The sequence below is a fragment of the Malaclemys terrapin genome, chromosome 11, assembly GCF_027887155.1.
Source record: "Malaclemys terrapin pileata isolate rMalTer1 chromosome 11, rMalTer1.hap1, whole genome shotgun sequence".
Classification (NCBI taxonomy): domain Eukaryota; kingdom Metazoa; phylum Chordata; order Testudines; family Emydidae; genus Malaclemys; species Malaclemys terrapin.
The window spans coordinates 54,181,064-54,206,363 of record NC_071515.1 but is presented as its reverse complement, the minus strand read 5'-3'; the positions used below and the strand labels follow the sequence as shown (position 1 = coordinate 54,206,363).

At 40.5% G+C, this 25,300-nt stretch overlaps 1 protein-coding gene across 3 annotated transcripts in view; it reads left to right on the top strand.

Moving 5' to 3' along the window:
• The window catches only part of LYPD6 (LY6/PLAUR domain containing 6), a 65,751-nt gene extending 42,921 nt beyond the window's left edge, over nucleotides 1-22,830 (top strand). For all 3 annotated transcript variants that reach the window (XM_054043252.1, XM_054043251.1, XM_054043253.1), the window contains exons 2-5: nucleotides 1,635-1,823; nucleotides 6,504-6,602; nucleotides 15,506-15,636; nucleotides 18,608-22,830. In XM_054043252.1, coding sequence (XP_053899227.1) covers nucleotides 1,706-1,823; nucleotides 6,504-6,602; nucleotides 15,506-15,636; nucleotides 18,608-18,769 — 510 coding nt within the window. In that variant the 5' untranslated portion in view covers nucleotides 1,635-1,705 and the 3' untranslated portion in view covers nucleotides 18,770-22,830. The remainder of the gene's footprint in view (nucleotides 1-1,634; nucleotides 1,824-6,503; nucleotides 6,603-15,505; nucleotides 15,637-18,607) is intronic.
• Nucleotides 22,831-25,300: the final 2,470 nt, after the last annotated feature.

Genomic DNA, 25,300 nt, shown 5'->3' with positions numbered 1-25,300 from the left:
CTATTTTGAATGCTGCCCTCAGCCTCTCTGATTAGCATTGCTGTAGTTTGTTAGATACAGGCTTTGTGTTATACTGTTATGTAGTTACTCCTATGGGTTCCATACTCCCCTTCCTTCTGCATCGTGGAGGGGAGCAAAAGAGAAAAGGTCTGCCCAGATGAGAACTAAAGAGTGGAAGGGTACTGAATGGTGACCCCACCATCTGCTCCCCCTTAGAAGCTCACAGAATACTTCCACATGGGCACTGCTCAGCTGGGATCTGTGGTGAAGCATGTAGGAGCGGGGCGGGGGGGGGGGTACAGCTGGGGAGCAGCCAGTCTACCCAGCATATTTAGATCAACAGTTCCTCCATAACTTCTTCCCACTCTAGGGGCATGGCTGAGGAAAGTGCAGGCCTGGGAGAGGGATCTAATGGTATCCTAGATTTTAACATAGCTGTATTGCCAGAGAGATCCAGAGAGCAATGTGGAACATCCTGCTCTCCTAGCAGATGCTGTAAGATCCATGGGTTTAAGCCCTGCATTTCCTACAGCGCCAGTATATCTGTGAGATTTCCAGGCCAGGCCTTCTGCACCTCCCTGAGGCCTCAAACATCCCTCGCTTGAGGGGAGCATTCCTCAGAAATGGTGTATTCTGTCTTGCAGAATTCTCTGAATCACTGAGAAGCCACTTTTGTGACAAAGATGCTTAGTTCTTAACAGGACTCCATAGGGAGAGAAGAAGCAAGGACTTGTGTCTGTGTTTTTAGTGAGAGGGTAGGATTTGGGGAAGAGCTGTGTTGTACATGATGGTATATTACTGGTGACTACAGCAACTTAATGTCAGTCTCTTTACACTGAGCCCTAAAGCCTTTCTGGTTCCCAAGAACAGGTGTATGAAGAGAAGCTGCTCCAATGTGCCTTAGACCACACACTGCTAACAAGAATCTTGTATTGAATTTCCTCACTGGATTTCTTATTGTCTGAGTCTGGCACTTTTCCAGTGGTCTGTAAGATAGAACTAGTTAGATCTCATTATAACTCAGATGTGATAAATCACACTGGGATTTTTCAGGGGACTGCTTCTAATGGGATGATAGTGCCCCTCTTTAAAAAAATAAAGGTCACATGGAATTTTACTAAGCAATCTAAACTCACCTTGTTGTTGCGTTACAGAAGCCAGAGACTTTGATAGCTGTCCTGCTGCTCACTCAGGGGCAAAACTCTCTCCATCTCTGCTTTGGCGCTTGCTGACCCCACTAGAATCTATGCAGTTGAAATTCTCAGATCCTGGTTCAAAACTTTGTGCAGTGCAAAAACGTTGTGCAGTCCACTGCAGTCAGGACTCAACTCCACAGCTGCTTCTAGCAGAGCACAGCTCTGAGGAGGTCCCTGTGCCTCAGCTGAGAGAAGGGCTTAGAGGGCTGGGATGGATGGAAGGACAGGGCAGAGGTCGTAGATCCACAACTACAGGGGAGGAGAGGGCTACTGCAGCTCTAGCCTTGGGGTGTAAGTAGAATTCTTTCCTGGCCCCTGCACAACTCCCAAGTGCCAAGCTTGGTTATTTGGGCTGTGTGCTTAGATGAGGATTGGCCCTTGGATGGACAGTAGCTGTAATAGTCTCACTTTTCTTTCTTTTTCTTCTTTGTTTTATAGGTGCATTTTTCTTCCAATTATAAAGAGGACTTGCTCCCAAGAAACCCGTATGAGTGAGGCCTCACTCTGCAATGGAATCCTGGCCTACCCTGGCCTGGGTTCTGCTACTTAGCCTGATCGCTGACTGTCTGAAAGCAGTTCAACCTCGAGACTTTACAGTGAAAGATATTATCTACCTTCATCCTTCAAGTAAGATTCATTTCACATGCTTAAAATAGGATGTCACTGTGCCAAGGCTTAGAGAAAAAACCCTGAATTCAGACAGCAGAAACACTGGGTAGTCTAAGGGATATGTAGCTTTTTCTAAAGTTAGCCTCTGCACTACAGAAAGTAAGTTATTAAAATAGAAAGGAAGTATGTTTTATATGTGCTTTATGTCATATATACTTAATATACTTTGTGTCAGAAGGATATTTATATACTTTATATAAATTTATGTCATATATACTTTATGTCATATATACTTAATATACTTTGTGTCAGAAGGATATTTCTTGGTCAGTTTACATGACGACAAACAATTAAAAGCCAAACTACCTGTGCTATTGAAATGATGTAATAAAGCTGATCAGACAGGGATCTTCAGGGATCTTCTAGGTCACCTAGCTCAATGTATTTTTAGGGCTTGATCCATCTGGGGTTCAGATGAAAGCTCTGCGACAGCAGCACTGAACAACCGGCAGGATGGATGAACCTGGTATTTTGTTACTGACAGTCTAATAAAGTGAAGTAAACTACCAGGATTGGCATTACAGACTAATGGGATGGCAAAAACACTTTGGCTAGTACATGTCATGAGGCACTGAGCAGTTGGCCTTGAGATACTGTTCTCCAGTAAACTTAGGACACATTTTTCTAGCAGCATCTGATCATCCTGGCTGTCTCTGCTCTCAGTTTCTCTAAATGCAGCTCTTTCGCACACTCAAATAACTCACTACTCTTGGTAGTAAAAACAGCTGCTACACACATCATTGGCATTCACTGCTCATGTTGTGTTCCCACTCTCGCTGGCCCTGACACACCCATGTCTCCATTCAGTATGGCAGTGGAGGTTTGCTTACATTGCTGAACATCTCTCTGTATTATAATGAGTACTATGTGGAAGCCTCCCTACCTAGGTGTGGAATAAATGCGAGTGCCAGGTTCTAGTTCTTGGTTCTCTAGATTTATTTCAGCAGTGCTCAACAGGCTGCAGGTCTGGGCCATAAGTACCCAGGGTTTGGCAAAGGGGAAACTTGCTTATAATGTGAAGCGGTCCTCAATGCTTACCAAGTATCTCATTCCCCACTCTAGCATTGCACCTATGTTTCAATTCTACAGATTGTTAGGACAATTATTTCCTTTTACTAATGTGTGTAAATGGCAGACAGCTGAGGTAAGCGCAATTCATTTTTATAGGCAACTTTTGTCCTTTGTGATAGACTCGCGGAAATAAAAACACAACTTACAGCGCTCAGGAAAGGTGCCACATTGACAGCCCTGGGGATTGAAGTCGACTGTTGATCACAGAACAGGTACAACCCAGGCAGCAGCAGTAGATGCCTTTTAATGTTGCCCTTCCTATAGACCTCAACCTTGTGAAGGCTCCATCCTTCATCAAGGCCTGGGTTAAAACCTATTATGTCAATGGAAAGAGTCAGTGGCTTTGGATTAGGCCCCCAGTCTTTGAGTTCTCTACTAAGAGCTCTCTGCCAACAATAGTGCTGGCTGTGATGGATTTTATTCATTTTTGGTGGCATGGACACCTGTCCACTAGGAAATGGTTTTAGATCACTAATTTATTTCACAGAGGCCAGGGAACAGCTGTCAGGTGGCAGTGACTGTTACCAGTGCCCAAGCCCCACTGGAAGCACTCAGCTAGAGCTGAAAGGCTGTTATCTCTGCACTCTCCTCAGCCACTAAGTTATTAAATTTCTGAGCCTCTGTTTTTTTTTTTTTTGTGATTGATGAAATGGGCTGAAGCTCATAGAGCTTGAGATTTTGTGAACTTCTTTCCTGGGTTCTGGCACTAGTCTGGACTGTAGTCCTTCTGCCCACATCACTTAAATCCATTTTCCCCAAGGATGAGTCATTCAAAATAATAAGCCAGATCCTCGGGTGGTGTCAGTGGGCATAGACTCAGTGAAGTCAGTGGAGTTATGCCAGTTTACACCAGCTAAAGGTCTGTTCCAATATCTGTCTAGCTAAAGGGAAGCCTATGTATTAGGAGCTAGAGGTGACTGAAAATCCCAAACATTTTCAGGTTTCTTTTAATCAAAAGTTGAATTTTGAACAAAAACTATTATTGACAATTTAAATAAAAATTTCAACCAGCTCTGTTTAGGGGGAGAAGGGAGCTAGACTGGCACTAGAGGCTGCCCAATTTAAGACTCAGTTGTGCAGATCTTACTTATTGTGGTGAGCAATTATTTAATCATTGTGATTATTCATTTAAGTGCTAACTGACATGAGCAAAGGCTGCACAACCAAGTCCTTAAGGCATTTCATTTAGATACCAATATAAGATGCTGCGTGTATTTTTTTCATTAGTTTCTCAGTCTGATTGTATTTTTTTTTTCATTCTGCCTGCTCTGTTCCTTTTTCACCCGACTTTCTCCCTCTCTGCACCTTCCCCCCTCTGCTAAATGGAATCTGATGATGTTCAACTTTGTGAGTCAAACTTTTGAACCCACATATGTTCTAGTGGGTTTGAAATTAGGCAAAAATGTGTTTGCACACCCCTAAAACCAACATCATTGTTGGAGAAATGTAGCCTTTGTTTTTTTTTTTTTTAGTGTATGCTGAACAAAGACTAAATCTCCGCAGTAGTCTTCCAAAGAAAGCTGGTACAAAGTGAACCATTGCTGACCAAGGGAGTTAATGGATGGATAATGTTACAGGCAGTTACGGGGCACTGTGAGGTTGGTTTTTTCTTTAGAATCACCCTTTCCTGAGGGACTGAGGCCTTATGTCCCGAAACACAGTCTACTGAGCTTATTCACTTCTGTGATCAAGAGCCAAATGAGATTCACTCACAGCTGTGGCAACAACTGTTTGAAACTTTATTTTACTCCAGTAGCGCTTTGAAGATAAAGAAAATACCATGCATCTCAGGAACTTCCACAGCCTCTCCTTTTTGTTCACCTTTTTGTTCTGTTTTATCAGATATAGTATTAGTTAATGGTCTACTACAAGAAGCAATGTTCACACACATGCGTCTAGCCATACATGCCTCTGTTGTCTAGAAGCTATTTCCAGAGACCCCTTCCTGCCTTTTGATATCCAGAGGAGCCATTTCCTTTTTACTGTTTAAAATAAAACCTCCAATCCCTGGACACTTGTTATGAGATGAATATGTTTTGGGATGCTGGCCTGAAGACAGCCATAAAGAAGAGTTTGGAGTACTTTTGTGCTCTCATTTGGGTTGTTTGCCAAAATTGAATTAATAATCATTTGATAGGCAGATTTGTATTTTGCCTATAGAGGAGAAAATCTATATTTTGTGACGGTCTCTGCTAATACAAATTGGCTTATCTTTTAATTTCAGAAGATTACATCTGGTGAGGTGCAATGTAATGCTTTGTGTCCAACAAAAACAAAGTTTAACACAGCACTTACCTAGACCTTTGCAAATCAGTGAGATACAGATTGTCTTAAACCTGCTTCTTAAACACTCTACTTTCAACATATGCATAGCTCAGCCTTACAGAACTATCATGAACATTTTTCAGTCCATGCACAAAATCTATTCAGCTGCTCTTCCTATGATTATGGAGTTAAGGAAGAAGTGAATAATGTTTTATTCACCCACTAAAAAGAGCTACTTGACGTCTGGAGCAGGCAAGTTGAATTTTGCAAGGTTGGCATAACTGGTGAAATTCACCCATGTTGCAAAGGGTCTAGTGCAAGGCTCTCTAAACCATATAAGCTCTTTGGGCTTTGGGACAGACCAACCATTCAGAGATGCACACCAACTCCATATAGGCTGGTATTCAAAGGACATTTGAGATCCAGGGACTGGCCACAGGTTGTTGATTCAAGGGCCCCAAACATCTCTATATAGGGTGTGCAATGGTTACTACTCTAGTCTTTGGACTGGAACAGTGGCTGTAGAGGTGTTGTACTGAATCTTGCATTGGTTGCTTGAAATGAAATGGAGTGAAATTAATTTCTACTATCCACATTTTATTGCCCCGTACAATGCCTTGGCTTTGTATGTAAATTTCACCTATTGTTCGCTGGTTAGTTTCTGGGCATTGTACTGAGAGATGGCAACATCTGGAAAAATCCATTTACTTGGATTAATTTAGGATGTATTGCAGAAATCTTGCCAAGAGAGCACTTTAAATCTTTGTTTCACATTTGGCTAAATAACTTGTACTCAAGCAGATTATTGATAGCTGGAGGTTCAGCAAATTGATATATTTTTTTCATTTGGAAGATCAATCAGCATTCAAAAGTGTGAGTGTATTTCCTCTGTGAGGCAGATTTCAGAAGTATTTAGTCCAGCTGACATTTTGTTAACAACGGGGATGGAGTAACAGTATTGAATACTGCTGTGAAATAATGATATGTGCTACAGAGAATGAGCAAGTGCGGTTATGGGACTCAATCCCATACCTCTTATTCAGATGAAACTCCCCTTGAGCTCAGCTATGGGCAGTTTTCCTGAGTAATGACTGTTTTACTGGGCCCTTTTACTTATATATAAATGCTCTTCCTGGATTAGAGAATTTTAAAATTCAAGACAATTTATGATGGGGTTCGGGTGCACATATCAAGCAGCAAATACATTTTTTAAAAAGAATATTACCATGGTGCCTTTAAAAAGCATGGTACAGACTGGCTAAATGGTGATCAGTTTACATGAATTTTGTTTACATTTTTCAGCCACACCATATCCTGGTGGATTTAAATGTTTCACCTGTGAAAAGGCAGCAGACAATTATGAATGCAACCGATGGGCTCCAGATATCTATTGTCCAAAAGGTAAATTAGCTCCATACTATCTGTTTAGATTAAATCTATGTTAAGGAAATGCCTCAATATTCCCATTTAAGTGATAACATGCACAGGTATCCAATACCCGCCATTACTGGAGGTTTTTAAGAACAGGTTGGACAAACACCTGTCAGGGATGATCTAGGTATACTTAATCCTGCCTCAGCACAGGGTGATGGACTAGCTGACCTCTTGAGGTCCCTTCCAGCCCTACATTTCAATGATCCTATGATTTTCATTGTTCTCTAAGAGTATTTGAATTCAGATGATGGTTATTCACACCTGTAAGCCTCAATTACTGTGAGTAAGATTGGTGGATGATACAAATGATCCATCCAACCCTCACACTTCCCTTTGCAGTAGATACGTTTAGAGCTTTAATCTATCCCCACATTCTCCCATAGCTGAAACAGAAATTAAGTTCAGTGGGACTTAGTCTCCCAAGTATGTAAGTCACTTTTAGAAATGGAACTGTGATGAGATGTTCACCACACATCAGCCCTGAAGGGATTATGGTGGTGCAGATGGAGCCAATTAACCTCATAGGCCACACCTGGTGGAGAGTCTGGCATGACTGGAAATGACTAATGGCTAATAAAGCCCAGTTGGGAGAGAAGCTGGCTAAGGTATAAAACCAGGAAGTTCCTAGCAGAAAGGGGCTGCAGTGTGGAAGTTGTCAGTCACTCTCCGGGCTTGGGGGGAGGGGAGGAGGAAACCAAGGCTATGTCTATGCTACGGACCTTACAGCGGCACAGCTGTACCGCGGCAGCTGTGCCGCTGTAAGGTCTCCTGTAGCCGCTCTATGCTGGCAGAAGTGTTTTCTCCTGCCGGCATAATTAAACCACGCCCAACAAGTGGTGGGAATCAAAGGTATATTCCGCCTTTTGGAAAACTATTTATTTATTTTTTTAAAATCTTGCTTCATTTCTAATTGTTCCCGTTGGCATAGCATTGAGCACAGCGCAGAATCCCAGATCTGAATACCTCTGAAATTTTGAAGTGGTTGAAATCCTGACAGGGATCCAAATTCTGTGGATGCCCTTCTCTGCTTTTTACCTTCTCTTCATTCATTTTCTCTTCCATGCTCTGAATGTCTCTCCTAATTCTCTCAATTAATTGCTTCCTGCTTTCATCTTTCATTTCTTGCCCACACTGACATCCTTTATATAGTGTCGCCTTCACGCTCCATTTGTCTCTCATTGTTGCTCTTCCTCATTTTGTCTTGTGTTTCTTTGTGTTGGGAGAAATCCTCCAACCTTGGTGGGGCCATGTAGTCCCATAGTTAGCCTGCCTAGAATGGGGAGCAGAGAGTGGGCTGTGAAGAGATACAAGGGACTGTGTACTACCTGTGTACTACAAGCAGTGCTTCATGGTTAAGGCTATGTTTTAGTCACAGGTATTTTTAGTAAAAGTCATGGACAGGGCACAGGCAGTAAACAAAAATTCACGGCCTGTGACCTGTCCATGACTTGTACTATATACCCCTGACTAAAACTTGGGGACAGGAGGGATGGCTTGGAGGGAGGTGCTGGGGGAGGAGGGGCTCCGCAGCCCGGGAGGTGCGGTAGGTGCTCGGGTGGCTGGGCTGGGGCAGGTTCCCTGCCCAGCTCCTGGGAAGCGGCAACCTCCAGCTCCTAGCTCCACGTGCTGCCTCCATTCCACTCCGCCCCAAGCCCTGGTTCTGCAGCTCCAGTGGCCAACAGGAATTGCGGGGGCAGTGCCTGCAGGCGGAGGCAGCATGTGGAGCTAGAAGCGGAGGGAGGGGAGTTCCTGTAGCCCTTCTGGAGAGCCCCCTGCAAGTAAGCACCGCCCCGCAGCCCAATCCCCAGCCCTGAGTGCCCCCCCCACCGCAACTCCTTCTGCTGGGGGCGGGCCCGAGACTGCCCAAGCAGCAGCCGGTGCGACTGGCCCAGGGGCAGCCCGAGCTGCTCAGGTGGCTCCCGGGACAGCTGCACAGGCCTCTGCAGAAGTCACTGAGGTCATGGAAAGTCACGGAATCTGTGACCTCCGTGACAAACACGGAGCCTTATTCATGGTGTTTCTCTCCCCAGTGCTATTGAGAGGCGGACAGGCATGGCCAGTTGATCAACACTACATAGATCCACTGGCCAAGCATATCCTTCCCATAGATAGTTTATACCCTTGGGCTTCCCCTATCGTAGTCCAGCCACTGCAGAACAGGTGTGTGAGTATCCTCCACTTTGCTGCTGGATACACACACGGGTGTACGCCTTTGTCTAAAATCTGTACAAGTCCCCTTGACCAAGTTCATTTTCTTGAGCCATTCATAGGGGATCCAAATTTGGCCCTATCACAGTTACTCATGAACTTGTTCAAAATAAAGGAGCAGCAAAGAGAAGTTTACAATGGTCGAGAAATATTGCTGACTGACCCTTTGCAACTGAATCTACAGAACTCAAGATGTAAGCAGCTGACGTTTTGGGAAAGCAGCCTTCATCTAGCCAGTTCTTTTCAATAGGAACTTAATATATATTGAATAATGTCCTTTAGCATTCTCATCCAGGATCTCTCTGAATTGTATACCTAGATTTGGTGGTGATTGGCCCATTGCAAATGCCTTCCGTAGTCAGTGCTTTTCATGCATCTCAAAACCAAAAGACAATAGTCCCAATAGCAAAGACCAGCCATCCTGTGTCTCTAGACTAAACTAAAGAGCTGCAAGAAATCCTCTTGAATTTAGTTTGTTTTCTTAAGAGTTTAAATTAATGTAACTTCAATAACAATGAAAGATCAGAACAGCTTGTGTCAAATTATGGCAATAGTAGCAGTTTCCCCTCCCCCCACCCCGTTTTGGCAAGAATACACATTATTTTAAATAATTGACAATGATGATAGTGACTGAAAACAGTCTGCAGACTAGTCTATAACACACAAAAGAATGACTGCAAGACTTGCTTTTAATAAAAATGTTTCCCAGCTTCAAAGAATCACTGATTTAGACATTAAAGGGAAACCAATAGCTAGGCAATGCCAATTGCTTTCTTTTTGTCTTTTTGGAAATCATGTTTCCAGTGACTCTCTTTATTTCGTTAATCAGGCTTATGCAGACCAGCTTTTGATGGTATGTCTGTGAACTACTATTGCCACTCTATCTTGTATTAAAGCTTGTTTTTTACAAGCAGATAAAACAATGCTTGGTTTCTCTTACATTTCACCACAGCAGGATCATGACATATTTACAAAATATGGGCTTTTGGAGCCCGGAATCGACCAGGTGGAAATTCGAATCCATCTTTTTATCTTTAGAACAAAGAACCCCAAATCTCCTTAGAATGCAGTTATCAGATAGCATTTTGCTCACATAGCATGGAGCATTTAGTCCTAAAACTATCAAGGTACATTGGGAACAGTGTACTCTGTAGCTGGACTTTAGCCTGAACCAAGCTCAGATTCACTGTATGCCCTACTTTATTTATCTTCAGAGGCTGAGACAAAGTCCTTGTGTGCCACCTCCCTATAGTGGCATTCTTTAGAATGAATGGAAAATAATAACCTAGACAGCACAGTGTTACTTTGGTGTTGGGCAGCAATGCATGCAACACACTCCGTCTTACAGCTCTGGGTCTTTAAAATGTTCCTGTCCTGCAGGTGATTTCCACGCATTCTTTTAAGAAACAGCTCTCCTTTTCTGCAGAACAAGTAGAATTTTAAAGGGCCAGGACCAGAGTTGCTCTTTCTTTGGAAGAAGGAAAGAGTAGTATTCATGAGCTGCTGCTTGCAGAAATGACAAGTATAACTTGCACTGGCACTTTTTATCTATGACCATGGATTTTGGAACAGACGCAAAGGAAAGTCTAAGAGATGGAACAAAGCAGAACAATTCACAGCTGACAAATAAAAAACAAGTGTAGCTTGTCTTGTTTTGTTTTCTGTTTTTTTTTTGAGAGAGAAGCGTTAATTCTGCTATCACTTAATACTGATTTTAAACTGGTGTAAATCTGTTGGTCCTGATTCTCTTCTCACACTGTTGTAATTCAGGAATGATTCCACTGGAGTCAGTCGAGTTACACTGGTGTAACTGAAGGAATCAGCACTATTGGCTTACATGAGTCAGAATCAGGCTGAAAACTTTCAGTTCATACTGTAAGGAAAGTCAGATGTGATCTGTATTTGTTCCTTCTGGATGCAAAATCAGTGTCTGTGTTTGCTTGTTTTTTATCTCCAACTTTCCAAGCAAATACATTTCAAAATAAACTAACTTATCAGTTTTTTTTAAACAAACTGAAAGAAGAAAAAATAATTTCATGTCACAGTTCTAGTAAACAGGCCTCAAAATTTACCTTATAACTGAAAATTGACCCCCAGGGTAATTGTGAAGACCTGACGTTATTTACTCATTCCATAGGTTGGTGATTTTATCTCGGGGGGCAGCTAGAAGAGTAAAGTTGTATCACCTCCTGCTCTGCAGTTATCTGAACCTTTTCTGGACTGCTTGTGTTAAGTGATATTGAAAGATAAGAAAATTCTCGGTATTGCATTTTTTTTTTAAATAGCAGAAAATTTGTTTTAGTTAAATAGATATTTTAAAAAATTAAAACAACAAGGAGTCCGGTGGGTAAAACTGCCACTTCTTCAGATGCCCAAATAAATTCCTTAGTCTTTAAGGTGCCACCGGACTCCTTGTTGTTTTTGTGGATACAGACTAACACGGCTACCCCTCTGATACTTAAAAAATTAAGTCACTTTCACAGGAGCATAAATGCAAGAGTTACATGGAAAGCACACTTCTGCATAACTAAAATTTAGTGCAGTGTATTATTAAAACATGAATGAACCCTGGATTGAACATGAATGACTGACAGCATTTGCTAGAATGCAGAAGGGTGCAGGCTCATTTCTTGCCATTGTACATTAACCTGCCCTCTCTTCTGGGTAGGTCCATCTCAAGCACAGTGTGTTATCCAGTTCTGTTATGACCCTGCACTTGGAGTATTCCTGATATTCAGTTCCTGAATGGCTACTGAGCAGAGTCTGACAACTGAGGCAAACTGTTAAGTGGATAGGTGCCACCAAAAGCAGCATCAAAGTTATGACTGTCAGATCCTGTATACATATTACATCTAAAAAGCCTATGTTAAAGGCATGGTAAAATTGAAAGTCAAGCCCTCTCTGCTCCTATCCAAACTCCTAAGGCTCCTGCTTCCCTTCCCTTCTGCTACTATCTAACAGACCCAAGCCCCAGCTCCTGCTCCCTCTTCTGCTCCCATCCAACACCATCCCTCCAGTGCCCCACCTCCTGCCCCCTTCACTTCTATGCTTGTTCAACTCCCATGCACTCTGGCTCTTGTCCCCCTCCCCCACCACATTCCAGCCTCTGCCCCCTCATCTCCTAGCCCATCTCCACTTAGGTCCGGTCCCTCTCTCCCAAGCCAGCTTCCCTGTGTCCAACACCACAGCTGCTCTCAGCAGCTGGGAGGAGCAATTGGAAGGAAATGCTTGTTCAGCACTTGAGGCTCCAGGATGCTCAGTCACTCTGTGGGGATAGACATGTGCAGTCCAGTTGCTCCTAGGAGCTGTGAGGGGTTTGAGCATGCTCAGTGGAGATGGAGTCTTTGGAGAACTTGCTACCAAATTCTAACAAGTGTCTACTGAGCATGAGCAAACAGATTTTGCAGAGGCTATAACTTGATCAAATTTAGGTGAATTTTCATGGTGATGGCAAACGGCACAGCATGGAGGTGCCAGAGCTTGTCGACAGAATGGTTGAAAGAATTTCTCTTAACATGGACAAAACAACAGATTTTTCCCTATTCTTAATGATCTGAAATGGCTGAACCATTTTTGTTGACACTTAAAAAAAAAAAAAAAAAAATTCTTTCTGAGGCAGACATCCAGCCTGGGAAATTTTAGCCTGAACTGTTTAAGTAGCCAAAATTATAAGTAACTGAAAACGGGGTCTTATAATGGAAAGTGTTGGGCAACCTTAACTATAAGTGGCACTACGAGCTCCACCTTTAATAACTGAAGCTGCATTTAAAGAGACATTTTCAAATGATAAATCATATATCATTTTTTTTATTAATTCATTTTTTTGCACAACTTAAAATTTGGGTTACATTTAACCTGATACGAGATGATCTTATAATTAAGACAAGTATCTGGGAAACAGGAGAACTGTGTTCTGTTCTTGATTGTGTCACAGTTCCTGCATGGCCTTGGACACCTTAGTGTCCAAGAGATGATGCACAGATAAAGGACATTGATTCCATTATGTATTCTTCAATTCTTTGGCTTAACTTTATGTAGTGGGCAGGCCCATCAGCCCATTTGCTTACCTGTGACCCCATCAGCGTCAGCATACCAAAGCTCTCACCTCCCCAAGGTATTAACTGTAATGTAGATTTATCTATTTCACTTTTACACTCATCTTTGCTCTGGGCTGCCTCTTGTCCTCTATATAAACCCAAGATATGCCTTCATCTTATCAGCTGTGATCACTGCACTTACCCTGCACTGGGAAAACAGGCAATATATAACAAAAGGCTAGAATGCACAAAGAACATTACTTTACTTCAGTCCCTTGAGAGGGTTTTATATGCATGTATCTTGAATCCAGGGAAAAAAGACTTTTATTTGGGATGTTAAGAGCATCTTCACTGATGCATGTAGATGGAAGCTGGTAAATGCAAGCATTGCAATGGTTCTCTGTAAGAGCTCAATCTTGCAAGGTACTGAGCATGTCTTGTGAAGTGCCAAGTGTTCTCAGTTGTCACCCAGGCACTCTGGTCCAGATCCTCAAAGGAATGTAGGTACCTAATTGCCTTTGATTTTAGTAGGTGTTAGGTGCCTATATACCTCAGAGGATTTGGCCCTCAGTAATACTTAAACACAGTTTGTTGCTCCCTAAGGAGTTGATTCTGTAGGCTGCAGAGCCCCTGAATTCCAATGGACTTCAACAGGATTTCAGGGTGATCCTCACCTTGCAGGAGGTGCTCATGACCTAAGAAGTACTTATGAAAGAGAGGAAGAGTAGGTCTCACATGACACAAAAATGCACATATCTCACTGGTTATTGCCTAGAATATTTTCCAGCAAAAGATGTAAAATATTGTCCGTTCTTGAACTTTTTCAGCCCAAAGTAAGTCTGTTAATCACAACAAAACCCCCATTAAAGAGAGCCATTGGGTGCATTATACTGTGGTGGCTTCTAGAAACATGGAATTGTAAATGGGTTTCAGCTGATATGTATAAAGGCTAAACTTCACCCCTGTGCAGAGAGGCAGCACAGGCTCTATGCCACAGATAAGGTTTATGTGAGACTTAAGTGGTACATGCATAGGCCTTGTTCTGTTGCTTTACTGGGAATGGATTTTACTCTAGAGGCCCAATCCTGTGAGGTGCTGAGTCCCAGATCCTTAAAGGTATTAAATGGCACCTAACTCCCATTGATTTCAATAAGATTTAGGTGCCTAAATATCTTTGAGGATCTGGGCCTGAGTATTTTCAAGTCCCATCACTCCCATCAGTGGGAGTAGAGAGCACTCAGCATCTGATAAAATTAGGCTCTGACCTCTGAGTAGAATATATATTAAAATATATTAAAAGTCTTGTGTTTGTAGTGACTGTAGATTTAAGCAAAGGCAGCCTGTTAGATCATCCTCAGAGATCTGAAATGCTCCAGTCTGTTTGTCATGGGTATCACCACTGAAGTTCAGAGCTGGCCAAACTTATGATAAACATCTGGTATTTTTATTGCCCATGCTAACTAATAACACATTAGTTCAATAATCCTTCTCTTTGTAGTTGATGAATGCCTAAAAAGTGAAGAGTTTGTGAGACTCTCTTCCAGTTAAAGATAACAGCTGCACAAGAACATCCACTTTAATTTAATTACACATTTTTTTCCCATGAAAGCAGGCAGGATGTTCATCACTACCTACCAAGCAGGACATAAAAATGAGAAAAAATGTTTCCTATGTTTATATCATCTTACAGAAATAGGAAATCAGAGTCCAATGCCTTTCTGTTCCCTTTGTAGATGAAGACAATTTTGATTTTTGTTTTAATCACTCACACAATGGTTTACATTTTCAGCGCATTCCCGGTGGGAATAGTGGAGGGTGTCATTGACTTCATTACAGTTTGGGAAACATAGAGCTAGTTAATCCTCATAAGTGCCCTGCATGGTAGGGAAGTGCATTAATCACCATTTTATAGCTGCAGAAACTGAAGTATAAAGATGCTAAGTGACTTGCCCTGGAGTACACAGCTAGCCAGTGGCAGAGCCAGGATTAGAAGACTGGTATTCCTGACCACCTATTCAGTCCACTGTCTAGACTATGGGAAGGATGGCTCACATTTGCAGTGATCTCAATCATGAGGAAGGAAAGCATGTACATGAAGTTAGTGGAAGAGAATCTTCAAACCCACGTAAATTGATGTTAAGGGGCATGAAAGGTCAGATTTAGGGACAAAACGTGTATGGCGAATTCCTGCAACTGGTGTGAATTTAACAGTTGTTTTTAAGCTAGCAGTGCTATAAACTAGGGATGGTCCTGAGGTATTGATTTTTAGACCTGGATCCATATTGGGATGTTCAGAGTTTGGAGGTCTCTTTAGTTCACCCATGATATTTGGATCCATATCTAGAATGACTAGATGACCTCCTGAGGTCTCTTCCAAAGCTAATCTTCAGAGATGTTTGAGATCTGAGGCACTGTATAAGAGTTTACAGCACTAGTGTGTACATATTTACAGTTTGATCTAGGATAGGAATTCGGTATATTTCTTCCATTTTTTGTGTTTGCCATGACTTTCTTTACTTAGTGATTGCATCCATATTTCCAAAATGTGAGCACAGCAGCTCTGTGAAGTATGAATTATAAATAGAATTTGTCCAGAACCAAAAATGCTTTTCTTTCTCTTCTTAGGGACAAGATACTGTTACACTCAACACACATTGGAAGCCAGTGGAGAAAGTATATCTGTCACTAAGCGCTGTGTGACACTGGAGGACTGTTTGTCTACTGGATGCATAGATTCAAAACACGAAGGCCACAAGGTTAGGGGCAAAAACTATCTGCTTTGGTACAAACTGCAGAAATCTTCTGCTCTTAGCCAGAAGTCTGACACATACAACAGGTGGAACAATATCACCAAAATTGTAATGTCTCTATTTTTGATCAGTCCTTTGCTACATTCATGTTGCTTTGTTTCATAAAAAAAAGGGAAGCGAGCCTTTTAAGCATGAGGTAAAGAAGATTATGGGCTAACTCCTGCTCCCACTGGTGTTAGTGATTTAAGTGAATTTGGTCCGTGTTAAATAATGGGAGCATATAATTTGCATGAACTCTGCAGATCTAAGTAAAATCTATAAACATTGCCCTTACAAATACAGGAGCAAATCCTGAAGTCCTTACTCAAGTTTTTCCCAGTGACAAAACTTCCTTTTCTCAGGCAAAGGAAACTTTGCCTGAATAAAAATTGGTAATAACTAAGGAAGGATTTGGGCCAGTATGTATATACACAGATTGAAAGGTGCAAAAACATAAACACAGGAAAGAGTAACATCATCCCACCCTCCTTGAGGAATTAAAATAATGGGTCTACAAGACGAAAGACAGGGACATGGCTAGACATTTTTGATGGTATGTTAAAGATCCACTGGTACCGTAGGAAAGAGAACCATTTTAATGAAATTGAATACAATTTTGCTTATACTATTATACTTCCTGCTTTTCTCAGCCCAGTTCTTTTTAATGAGTGGGGACATTGTCCTGCGAAGTGTTTTTGTAGCCCCACCAATGTAGGGCATAGTAAATAAGGGCACCCGCCAGTCAGTAGTCATGCGGTGACTTATTTATCCTACGCTGGATAAAATACTCGGAGTAGACATTCCATACCTGCGCTGGATCTTCTAATTTTATCAGGAATGGGTTATTTTAAAAAAGCTGTTTTACTGAAAAATAAGTCAAGATTTCAAACTACGGACACATTTCAAAAGTAGGGTCCAGTAGGATATTCCTATGAGTAACCAGGCTCTGTTCCCTGTGGTATTCTAGCAATTTCGGGCCATAGCATTCCCTCCTTCCTGGCCACATGAAACTCTGTGAAGTTCTCCTACACATTATCACTTGAGGGTGAGGGACAAAAGAAGCAGGGGCAAACCAGTGGCTCCCCCACTATTCGCAGGGGCCTGTGTCATCTGTGTGGAGGCCATGTTCTTCCTGACCTGTTCCTGGCCTCCCACCTCTCTTTTAGCCCATGTCACTACAATTTCTGCAGGAACCATGCTGACATGAGCTGGTGACCAAGAAACCACCCCTCCAGCCCCCAAAGATGGGGGGAAATGAGAATGTTAATGTTGACTGGATAAGTTTTCCCAAATGACATTAAATATCGATACATCATGCAGTAGCCCCAGGAAGGAATTCTCTGCTCCCTCTGCGAGGAGAAGTAACTTACTGTAGCCTTGAAAAGTGTGCAACTTACTTTTACCTGGTGCCTGCCCAGGTCAGTGGTTGATGCCTGAAAGTGAGGTGAAGCCACTCCGTCCGCCTCCCCCAAACCCGACTCACTTGCTCTTGGTGGCATGCAACTCCTCTGTCCCCTGAGCCAAGACCCAAGTTCCTGACAAATCCTACATGTCCCTGCATAGTCATATGGGACCACAGCACAATCTTGCCTGAAATGTTCATTTGCAGTGATGTCTGCTATATTTGGCTATGTGTCAGTCACTGGCACCAACTTTATGCTCCATTTTTTTAACAAGGGATACTGGACAGGAATCAACACCCCTTGAAATGTTGTGGTGTTTCCACTAGGACACACTCATCATGTGGGTCTTGCAGGATAGTTAAAAATCCCATATACTCATTTCTATCTTTTATCCTATGCTAGCATTCAGTAATTCTAGGACATGACTGAGTGATATGCCTTAAAATGTATCCTTTCCCATCTACACTTCCAGCATTCAGGCCAGTTAAGATGCGTGGTGTCCAACGTGCTTCGTAAATATTTCTGAATGTTGTTCTTAAATGTGACCGGTTGGTAACATTTAAAATCTTTTATCACTAACTGTTGTGGAACTGAACTTAATTCTCTCGACCATTGAACTCTTAATAACTGAAGTAAATTGCCCGGGTAATTAAACTCCAAGACAGACTATGGCTCTGATCCTGCAAGACAAAAGCGCAAGATAAACTTTATAAATGGGATTGGGAGCAGTCCCATTGAAGCTGAATTTACTTTACACACCTTATAAGTCTTCTTTACGCTGCCAGAATGGTGTAAAGGGGTCTTAATGTAACTGAGAATTCAGGCCTTTGAATAGTATTTATTCACAATAAACTGTATACATAGAACATGTATCTTAGTGTATTTAATTCTCCAGTATTATATTAGCCTAGATATCAGGTGATGGGCACCTAGAAAAGCCTAGATAAATACGTGATTAATTTCTGAAAGTTATGCTACATATTGCATGGACTCTGCTGTAGACATACAGCCAGAACAGGGGTATTATTTTTTAAATGGCTTGCTCTGAAAAAAAATATATTTGTTTTAAACTGAATGCTACAGCCCTCCCTATGGCAGACCTCACTTGTCCAGGCCACGCATCTGTCCTAGACAGTTCTCATGACCACCTGACCCTGTGCCAAAGCCCCAAATTGCTATTCTGAAAACCTTAATACTATCCAAGACAAATTCAGTGTCTCCAGGCCTCTCTAGAATAAGGAGGGGTGACTGTAACCATACTGTTGTTATTTGTATTGCAGTAGTCCCTAGGAAACCCCACAGAGATTGGGACACCATTGTGCCAGGCAGTGTACAATTATAGAATAAGAGACAGTTCCCACACCTAAGAGCTTACAATGGAAATAGACAGACAAAGAGTTGGGGGCAGGGATATAACATATAAGCAGAATGACCAATGTGATAGTTTGCAAACATCATGATAAATCCACTCATTAGTCTGAGGTATCTTCAAAAGTGGAATAACTCTGGTTACTGAACAGTTTTATTTCTTTCAGATCTGCACTTCCTGCTGTGAAGGAAATATCTGCAACTTGCCATTACCCAGAAACGCAACTGATGCAATATTTGCAACGACATCCCCTATAAATCAGACAAAAAGACTTTCCCAACATATATCAATAATAACGTCATGTCTCCTGTTGGTATTTACTTCATAGCGATGTCATAAGGTGCCATTTGTATAGTTGGAAAAGCTTAACTGGATGAAAACCTTAGTATCAATGTATGACCTTATCTTAATATATGTTCACAATCTTAGTATTTCAACAACATTCCCAAAATTTTTGATTTCTTCTTGATTTTTGTTTGTTTGTTAATTTTGGTTAGTATTGCACCTAAATGTTCCTGAAGTGTATTCTCCTGAAGGGGAGAATAATCCAATTGTTTTCACTTAATATTTTGAGTAGAAACACATTTGAAGTATTTTCAATGCTAGTGGGTCACCCACATACACGGGTACATAGAATATTCTTGAAATTTGTCTTCTCTCTGTGAAGTGGTAATATTTGTTAAAAATATATTATGCAGCTATAGAATCATATAATTTGATTATTTGAAGCTCTCTCATGAAGGAGTATTTATTTACTGATTCCAACAGAATAATTTGATTATCATATCAATCTTTGGCACCTTCCTGATTTGTTTGGAAACCCCACAGTAGCTAACCTCAGCTCTATACGCCTGCCCTGTCATTTTTTTTGCACACCACAAAGTTCAATGGATCTGCTGCTTCTCTCTCAGTGATGTAAATCAGGAGTAACTCCATTGAGGTCAGTGGAGTTACACCAGTATAAAAGTAACATTAGAGGAGAACTGGGTCCAATGGGAGATTGTGAACAAGCTTCAGCTGTTCACAGATGCCTTCTCTAAAGTAATCCATCAACAGTGAAGATGTTTTTTTTTTTCTTCATGAGAACCCAGAGAGGAAAAAGAAACCTTCACATCTGACTTTTAAAATGTTTGGATGTGGTGCTGAGCATGGTGTTGTTACCTGTTGTAAATATTCATCCATTCTGTAAAGAATGACATCACACCTCCATTTTGTAAGTCAAGCCTGAGATATTTTAAAGACCTTAGTTTTTTAAGCTCTATTGATCGAAGCATGGGCTAAAATACAACCAGCCAGTTTTAGTCTAAGAGAGGAAAATGTATATTAAAAGCTATTTGAAAGCCTCCTGTGGAATATGATGGTGCATGACAAGGCAGCACAGCAAATAGTGCTTCACAATTTTATTTCTTTTTACAGCTAGGTGCCCAGTCCTTCAAGGTGCTTAACACTGGCTCTAATTTAACAAAGCACTTAAGCGCATGCTTACCTTTAAGCACATAAGAAGTCCCATTGAACTCACTGTGTTTTGGAACAACCACATAGACATATTCTGGCTTGAGTCCATGCATGCAAGTCCCAGTGATGTCACTGGGGTATGGACTTTAAGAGTGAGAGTAAGATATAGCTTGACTAAAATCGACTTTTATGACAATATTTCTAACTACCATTGTAGACCGTTTTTTCTTTTATAACTTGGAACTAAATTACTACTAAATTAAGAACTGATCCAGCAATGTTCCCACTCTCCAAATTCCTGTTCCCTTCAGTGAGAATTATACATACCAAACAACCGCAGGACTATGCCTGAGGTTTTGCATTTAAAAGTATATCTCAAAATGTATAAAACTGCTATTTGAATAGCCACATGGCAAGAAAAACACTGTAGTGCATGATTATACTCCGACAAAGAAAGACTAAGAAAACGTCATTTATTTCTAATGTTCACTCCCGGCATATAGGGTGAAACTTTTACTAGTCTTGGCTATATTTTTGGCACCAACTGTTGTGTATGTCACTTGTAAATCATTTATACAATATTTATTTTTGTATGGTATGATTAGAATCTAATGTATTGTTGTTGTTTTTTTTAAAAAAAACATTCTTAAGAACAATTTACCCTAATAGGATAGTTGGTTTAAGATTGGGTAAAACTGTAATATATACTATGATAATTTATAATATTTTGCACCAGTGTTGAAAAAAGATTAACTTGCTTTACAAGGTCAGTAGTAAATTAAAGTTTCCTTCACTGGTTTAACTTAAAACTAAACAAAAAAGTAGGTGGAACTTTGATAGACTGTACAATGTATAACTATACATTTAAGTGTTTTTGAGCTATTTTTGGTTAGCAAGAATCAACTGATAACTTGCACTTTATCAAATTACAATACAGGTTTATGCTCTGAGGCTTATGTGATGAAATGTATTATAAAGAGAGAGGAAATATTGCTGGAATCCAAGTGCTCTGTAAAAAATCTTCGATAAGAAATTGCCTTCTGAATGGCATAAAAATTATCCACAAACACTAATCCTGTAGAGTTTCTTCAAAATATCAATAATCTCTAGACACTGTTGATGCTGGTAAGCAATGCTCTTGTCTTAGTTGTAATGGCCAATGGCTTCTTTTGGGCTACACAGCTGTACTATTTAGGATTGTGTGAAAGATTTTGTTATGGGAAAATTGCAAAACCACACAATTCATCTGAACCCTCCCACCCATGCCCCACACATTTTTGAGGGATTGGAGAACTTTCGCTTGTGTGAAAATTCAGGTATTTTTACACATTTCAGTGTGAAAATTGAGCTTTACCCCCCCCTTTTTTTTAAAGTTGAATTTTACTTCCAAATAAAACTGAGTGAAAGTTGGCCCATTTTCATTCACAAATGGTCATGTTCTTGGTCAAAAGCCATTGAATTTCGGTGTTTTCATCCAGTTGCATCATGTTTATGGCATTGCAGTAAAATATGTGGATCTCTAATTTGAGTGACCAGCTCAACCATCCCTGTTATTAATTACAAGGGTGGTTGCAATCTGCTAGTTTTATGCAAGGGAGGCCTGCCCTTTGGGCTCCTGGCGAGTTAATGGTGTGGCCCTCAATTGCACAAAGTTTGGTCCCCTCTTGAGTAGACTTTCTTAGGTTATTAAAGCCCAATCCTGTGAGCTGCTCTGCACCCTCAACTCCCATTGGCATTAGAGCTGCATAGGTCAGCCACTGAGATTGCAAGAGTAGTCTCTCTATATGTAAGCCGTATCTCTATACACCTCTACCCCGATGTCCTCGGGAGCCAAAAAATCTTACTGCGTTATAGGTGAAACCGCGATATATCGAACTTGCTTTGATCCGCTGGAGTGCGCAGCCCCGCCCCCCCGTAGCGCTGCTTTACTACGTTATATCTGAATTCGTGTTATATCAGGTCGCGTTATATCGGGGTAGAGGTGTATTTAATACTTTTCCTGTAGAATTTACATTTTTGATTCTTGGTTAACTGGGTGATATTTTTAAGTTACTGCTGAAGCCTCACCAAACGTAACATTTTGATGAGCTAGATGAGTCGAACCATCTTGACTATGCTGTGGCTATCCTTTTTACTAGGGAGGGATTATATTTTATTAATAGTAAGAGCATTGAAAAAAAGGTTTTGTACATACCGTTTGTACAGTTAAATGACATATGGCTAAATTCTGGGTGTGTCTGTGCAGATGCACTCGCAGGCAAGAAAGCCCTGGGAGCCACTATGCAGACCTCATATCACGGGAGTGCTAGACTGAGACATGGCTTGTGAACTCAGTAATGCTCTCCAGCCATAGCAAGTACAAAGCTGTGTCAAGGCACATACTCATCTTTCCAAAGCAACAGGTACAGCCACTGCTAATCATGTTCTCCAGCAGCAACCCAAGCTATTCTGATGGTTTCATCATTGCATAGATAGAATGATTCAGGCTTCTTCTACTTTGCAGCTCCATCTCCTCTAATCTCATCCCCATCAGTGCATTGCAGGTGTGCAAGGACCCAGTCTTGTCCGTAAAAGGAGAAGTTGGAACGAAGTTGCTACCAGTTCTGTTATATACAGATACATGGGGTTTGGTCAACAAATAAGTTAAAGTTACTGGGAATGTACAGTGTGGGAAATAGCTGTATTTATAATAGTTTTTTTTTTTTTAAATAAATTCTCTGAAAACAATGTTTACGGAGAATCTGTGCATAATTCTCCTCTTTGCCCCAAACTCTTAGTGCACCAGCCAGTCTGTGGATGTAGTATGATATTTTAATAGCATATAAATGTTGAGATGCTACATATTTATTTTTAGGTTCTGAACAATATATCTTCTTTTTAAATATCTGATTTTTAAATGTTGTAAATATTGTACATTGTGTAAATAAATGAGGTTTTAAATATAAAAGTTGACCTATTTGTCTGATAATCAGTATGTATTTTAAATTGTTTTGATAATTCCAGCTCTTCCACTAGGTTTTCTACCCCTCCTCCTCCTCTTAGAAAATAATTGCAAACTTTCTTTTGTCCTTCATTAGCTTCTTTTAGGTCACATTAGCAAAAGAAGAACCTTTGAAGACAAGAACTAAATTCATTGCTCCCACAGAAAGAAGTGCCCATGGGTCTGATCCATTTCCCACTAAACCTAATGTGAATCTTTTCATTGATTTCAGTGGGAGCTCTGGATTGGATCCTATATATTTATCCTCTGGCACTCACCAAGAGAAGTCCATGGTAGTTCCATGCACAGAGTACCAGCAGGATTGGGACGTAAGTGTTCCAGGATATGCTTATATTCCATTAAATTCAGTAATCTTCCTTCTCATGAAAATAGTAGAAGGATGTAGACTGCAAGTAACTGATTTTGTTACTTGTAGGTTTAGGAGGAACTGCAATCATGCCAGGTTTCCAACAATCCCATATTAAGCAGTGAGTAGCTTGTGTTCTTACTGCTGTTGATGTTCATTAAAATTCAGCATATAATAAAAAGTGAATATGAGATCATTTAAAATAGGCTTGGAAGGATTAGATTTTTAATAGTAAATGTCAGTAAACATAAATTTCTCTGCACACACACAAACCAATGAAAAAAATATTTCCATCGATAACAGAAATTTACAGATACCACAGTAAGAAAAATGCTGCTTGAGAACTTATTAGAGGTTTTTTTAAGGATATTTACTTGGTATATTTTGACATGCAATGGTGACAAGTTGTGTTTTAGTGTTTATAAAGTTTTAACTTTTTGAATCTCAGCATCTACTGTCATCAAATAATTGTAGTCAGATCCTTCAATACCTGAACCTGCTTCAATTTCCCACAACTGTGAAAATTTAAATTCGTAAAAATGGGGAAAAATGCTTTAAAATAAACATTGATCTTATCCATTGAAATTATAAAGAAAATTGAATTCTGCCAAGCCTAAAATTAGTCTAATTTGTAATTGTTGTGTAGCTATTTCCTGCTTTCTTGATAAATTGTAATTTTCTTAACAAAGGGCCTAATTCTTCTCTCTCACCAGTTTAACCACAGTATACCTTCCTGTTGCTTTCATGTAGTTACTCCCGATTTATATCCTTATGAGCTCTGATGCAATTGCAAAAACTTCAGACAACTAAAGAACTAATTCAGACTTAAACTTCATGTGAAGCTGATGCACACAGTTTACATCTCTTTGCTCAGAAGACGTATGTTCTGTGCTTTCTCAGAAAGGTTTCAATTTACAGAAGTAATTTTAGCTGGTTTTCCTAGATTCATTTTTGTACCATAAAAGAAACATTTTGTTGTAAACTGGAAATACAAGATTTTTCAATAGACTTTTGTTAAGGCTGTGCTGTGACCAGGGAGCCAGTAACTCTGTATACTATCTTGATAGCATCCTGAAATTGCTTTCAGAAAGGACGACTCTCATATGGACATGAAATATAAACAACCCCCCCCCAGACATTTATGAGGGTTCTTATCAGCAATGGTATTCCTTAGATGTCCCATGGAGATGTATAGGCTTCTTAAAAAAATAAACTACCTAGTTTATATAGCTGAAAGCAATCCAAGATAGAAAAAAAAATAAAGATTGTTAATGAAACAGTTTTTTATAGGTCTCTTTTACCCATTTAAACATGTTGTCTCCAGTCTGTAATAACTATTTAGGGCCTGGAGAGAGAAATGCTAAGACTACCCAAAGCTCACTATCAACCCCAAACAAATAAACGTCCTGTTTGCAATACAGTGAGTCTGCTTAAACGTGAAATCCCTGAAGAAAGAGAGTGGTGAGAGTCAACAGGGAATCACTGTTATATAATGGAGAGTTTCCAGAAATCCCCTCCAGAGAGTGATCTTATGAAAAATACCAAGCTTTTTATATATGTTTCCTATAAATGGGTTTTAATGGGGGGTAGGAGGAGGTTCCCCTTCTTTTCTGGTATATTTTACAACAATAATAGGACTCTAGCAGTTCAAGATTGCTGTTGGCATGGTTTCCAAATGCTATGTGTGTCTCTGTGCTTCTCCATGCATTCATTATCCCTACTGGACTGAAGGGCAGTTAGTGAACTTGTCAGAAATGGGAAAGAAGCTTGCATAAGTCTGTTGTAGAAAGTTATAATAAAGGTCATTACAGATCACTGACCACTTTAGCAGTGGGAAAGGCTGATCTGAGGGTCTTCTGGCAGCAGAAGGTGATGCTGGGGCAAAAGAAAAAAAGACTAAACAAACTTTACAGAGGAAGGATATAACAAATGCTCAGAGAGCAAAAATGAAAATAGATCTCATTGTAAAGTGTAATTAATGCTAAACGCTTAAAGCATCAGGAAGAGTGTTCGCATTGATAGTAGTCTCTCTGTGGAGTAGAAATGTGATAATAGCT